The sequence below is a fragment of the Neomonachus schauinslandi genome, chromosome 13 (genome assembly GCF_002201575.2).
Source record: "Neomonachus schauinslandi chromosome 13, ASM220157v2, whole genome shotgun sequence".
Classification (NCBI taxonomy): domain Eukaryota; kingdom Metazoa; phylum Chordata; class Mammalia; order Carnivora; family Phocidae; genus Neomonachus; species Neomonachus schauinslandi.
In genome coordinates, this window is record NC_058415.1 from 9,050,857 (window position 1) to 9,055,398 (window position 4,542).

Sequence of the window (4,542 nt, forward strand, 5' to 3'; positions counted from 1 at the left end):
GACAGAAGTAACCACATCAGGCTATTAAAGCTGATTGTCTGGTGGGGGTAAATTCTAATTTTTTTTTATTGCACTAATTGTGGTGGACCCATGTCCATTTTATAATGGACTTTAATTAAAGCTTTTGCAAGACAATTTATAAAATACATATATTTGCTGGAGGGACTATGCATCCATTCTCTTTGAAGTTCAGAATCCCACAGTGAGCCTTGCTTCGTAACAGTACTTGGGTTCACAAAGGCCTCTTTCTCGTACACAAGTACACAAGAAGCCCCAGTGTTTATAAACAGAAAACTGGTTTCCCCATATGCTTGACTTAGTTGTTTTGCCTTAGGCAATTTAGAAAATCCCTTCGGAAAATCCTTACTGAAAGTGATGCAGAATATGGATGCCTTCTTAGCTAAAGGGCTCAGTCATTCAGAACGTGTCCCTTCCACTTTCCATAAAGTCCACTGTCCCAAACCACACCAATGATGGATATCGCTCACCTGGACATCCCTCTAGCAATTCCAGACCTATCTGTCATTGTCTCTCATGCTACGCTTCCATCATCTTTGATCATCTCTCCCTAAGCACAGCAGAGATTGAAACCCTGCAATTCATACGCTACAACAGTGTATCTGAGGAAGGACAGCAATTGTGCTTTATTGGGCTTGATGTAGCTCTTATTTAGTAAATTTTAGGAAGAGGGATAGAATTGGCTGTTCTTCCAGAAGGTCTGTAGATGTAAGATAGACTGTTCATCTAAAATTCTAGGGGGGACCACCTTTATTCATAAGGGGAGACTAGGTCTCTGTCCTTTGGCTAAGCAGACCAGAAACATTCCCCCAAGTATTTACCCCTTTTCAATCTGAATGAGGTTCGAGTCAAGCACAAATGAAGTTTGCTTCCTGGTAACGTAGAGAAGGAGGGAGGGAGAAAACATTCGGCCTTTGCACTTACTCCACGTGGCCTCCCGTCGCTCCCCAGGAGTGAAATAATGGAGATTAACAGTATGGTGGAGCTAGCATTGCTTTTCCAACTGGAGCACGCCTCAGAGTCACCTGGAGGGCAGTCGCAGTGTCCACACCCGCTGGGTCTGCGGCTGCAGCTGGGGTCTAACGGACAAAGGTTCTGGTCCTTGGGGCGGGGCTTGTCGCTGAGCAGGAAGAGCCAGGGTAGCAGAGGAGCTGAGCCCAGGAGCTTGGGTCTCAGAGGAAAGTCCGGAGCCAGGACTGATTTGTAAGCCCGGTTGTGTCTCCAAGTGCAGAGCGAGCGCACGCCTGGGGTTTATCAACGAGACCAGTGCGGCGCCTCCCTCGCTGCATGGAACATGGGCCCCGGAGCCGCTTCCAGATTCAGCTTTGGTGCCCTGGCCACAGCTATTCGGTCTCGTTTGCATGATCCTTACTTGCAAAAAGGGAACAAGAACTGTGCCTTCTTCACAGCGTTCCTATAATTAAATAAACCCATTAAGGGACCCAGTAGATTGCCCTATTCTCTTAGCTCCCTTCCTGCATTCCTAGTAAACCAGGGACCTTGGAAAGAACTGCGCCGCCTACCTCGTGGGCTCAGCTACGCGAGCTGAACAAAAGGGCTGTCCCAATGAGGATGCAAACAGGCAGCACCCCAGTGCAGGATGGCCTGTCTCGTGCTCATGTGCGCTCCCTCTCCCTGCCTCCTCACCACTGTGGTGTGGACCACCTTCCCTGCCTCCTGTCCTGTCTGCTAGAGCGAGGGAGAATGACACACCACAGGCTGCGGGATCAGAATTCGGGAACATTCTTCCACAGTAGAAATCCTGAACCATAAAGGCCATGGTTTGGACGGCTTTAGAACAGCAGTACCTCCAAGGCCGAGAAGAGAGTCTGGTTTGTACATGGAGTGAAGGAAACGGAGGGTAGCAGTGAAATGGGACTCTTCTCTTTGAACTGAAACCAAACCATTCAGTAACAAACTCTAATCCAGTTCCCTCTTACAGGGGAAGCTCCAAGCCTCTTGTGGTCAGCGGAAACTCAGCACCATCTGTGGTGCTCAGACTAACTAGAAATGCAGACGGGACAGTGGACACTTGGAGGGACAAGGGAGTGTCTGAGGAGGATGCATTTGGCGTGGGTCTGATTTCCTACAAGATTCTAGGTAGGATGCCTTGGCGATACTTCGAGTTAGGAATGCCGGGTTTGTGGCATTCTCCCTGGGGGATGCTAGGGAAGGAAGTTTCCATCAACTGAGGAGAGAGGAGAGAGAACTTTTCCATTTTGGGCCCTGGAGTCATGAGTTCCATAAGGAAGAAGGTGCTAGCTGCCTTTGAAAACTTTTGGGACAGCTGGGGAAATGGGACTGTGATGACACAGGAGATACTAGGAAATGTTTGTTAATTCCCTTTGGTATGAAAGTAGGAGTGTGGGAGCCAGAGGGATGGCTTGAACTGTAGGGAGGTTCGTGCTGAAGTATTCAGGGGTAAAGTGTCATGATGGTTTAATAATGAAAAGGGGAGGAGGACAAAGTATTAACCATGGTTGCATCTTGGTAGGAGAACATAGGCGTGTGTGGAACCCCTCTTTCCCTTGAGCCCTTTTGAAATCTTTCAAAATCAAGAGCTATTAATACAGATTTGTTACATATCATATTATAGCATACTATAAATCTGTATTACCATATAGATGAGCTGGCTAGTAAACAGAATTTTAAGCACTAGAAAATGTTGAGCAGGGGCTTAGCGCGGTTGGTGCTTAGTGCTTGAGATGATGGATTCCTCTCCTTTGCAACAAGCCTGGTTCATTCCAGGAGACTGGCTCTCTCCGTCTTTTTCCTACCAAGCATGCTGTAGCCAGAGACTATCCAGCCCTCTGCAGGAGATCTTCACTCAGGCACCAGGGTTTCAATCCCCTAGAACTCAAAGAACAAGAGGCAGTGTTTGTTGAGCTAAATTATCTCTTTATTAGGAAAGCACCAACACCACATTCTTGGAAATTACTGGAATTTTATTTGCCTCAGGCTTATGACTTGCAACCAAAGACATTGTGCAAAGAAAGCAAAGATTAAGTACACTTTAGGGAGAAGGAGACGATACACATCGGTAACATAGGAGATCAGGTGGACAAAAGAAGCCATCCAATACACTATATAGATTGCAATATTCAATAGCGTTTTCAACAAAACTTTGTTTAAATCAAGAGCAAAGAGAAAATTAAGCAATGTTTACAGTAGACATAAATCTTATACAGTTCAAAAAGCATTTTTTTCAGATCATAGAGCATAAAATGGAAAAATGTCTATGCAGGTGAAATCTAACTACTGTACATTTATCACCTATTAAAGTTGCTTATATGTACCACAGTGTAAAAAAAAAAAAAAAAAAAAACCGAACAAATTAAAACCTTGAAAATTGCCTGATGAAAAATAAAATAACCAGTGGCTTTTAATGGCTTCTCCTGGTTATCAGTGCTACAAAAAGAAAAAAAAAATCTTCTCATCTGAACAGGTGGTAAAACCAGGCACAATCAAACCGTTACCAAATGAGACCCACCCCTAGAAATATACTATCCACCCACATATTTTCCATCAAAAGCTTTGTCTATTTGTTTTAATCTTTGAATCTTTGAGGCCCATTTGGTCACAATATGTTACAAATATTCGTGTGTGTGTGTATGTGCATGTTGTGTGTTTTTACACCATGATATCATATGTTTGTCTGGCACTATCCTAAAGCTAGTTTATAGATGATGATGATACAGAAACCACCCAGGGCCCATAGGACAAATGGACTCACTGGGTAGAAATGAGAGAGGGGAGGAAGGAGTTCAGTTCTACCGAGGGGGGAGAACGGTCCATACTGATCACTCATCATCAGTCCCACTTGCTTCTGACTGTTCCTAAAAATAAAAACATGATAAAAATGCATGAAATCACACGTAAGAAAAAGGTGTAACAAACCCTGCAGAGGCAAAGTAGAAAAGAAAAGACCGCTTGGAAAGGGTTAGCCCACGTCTCCACATTCTGTGGCAAGGTGGCAGGACACTGGAGAGGAATCCAGGCTCAAAAGGGGAGCTTCTGCTGGGGAATCCCAAAGCACTACCCACCATCTGTACCACAGTTTCGCTTTCTTTTGCTTTGGCACAAGAAGGTCAAGGCTAGGAACTTATATTTTTAGCAATGTGGGTTTAGAAAATTCACCAGAGGTCCAAAGGACCATGCATTCGATGTCTACCCACAGTGAGTCTTCTAAAGAAAACACAGCATTTTAAATGTGTTTGAAAAAGCCTGGGACAAGGGTGAAGGCTGGGCGGGTCGGCATTAAGAATTCTCCAGTGTTTTTCATCAGACCCCAAGGGCAGTGCACTGAAGGGACTCAAATGTTAAATTCTCTTTCCAGAGGTGGTGGGGGGAGAGGGGGTGATAAGGAACCCGAGGTCTCCTGGAAAGTGAATAAAATGGAGGCCGCTGCCTCGTGTCACCCACGTCCAGGGACAGTGCCCTAGAGCCGGTTACACTGTTTGGGTCTGAATCCAACCTCTGCTGTTTGCTTCCAGGACCCGGAGCCAAACACACCTAACCTGGGCC

The 4,542-nt window shown here is 45.4% G+C and overlaps 1 protein-coding gene across 1 annotated transcript in view; it reads right to left on the reverse strand.

Moving 5' to 3' along the window:
- Positions 1 to 2,903: 2,903 nt before the first annotated feature.
- The window catches only part of SMARCA2 (SWI/SNF related, matrix associated, actin dependent regulator of chromatin, subfamily a, member 2), a 187,343-nt gene continuing 185,704 nt past the window's right edge, over positions 2,904 to 4,542 (reverse strand). The window contains exon 35 of the mRNA XM_044920710.1: positions 2,904 to 3,854. Within this exon, the coding sequence (XP_044776645.1) occupies positions 3,819 to 3,854 (36 nt within the window). The 3' untranslated portion in view covers positions 2,904 to 3,818. The remainder of the gene's footprint in view (positions 3,855 to 4,542) is intronic.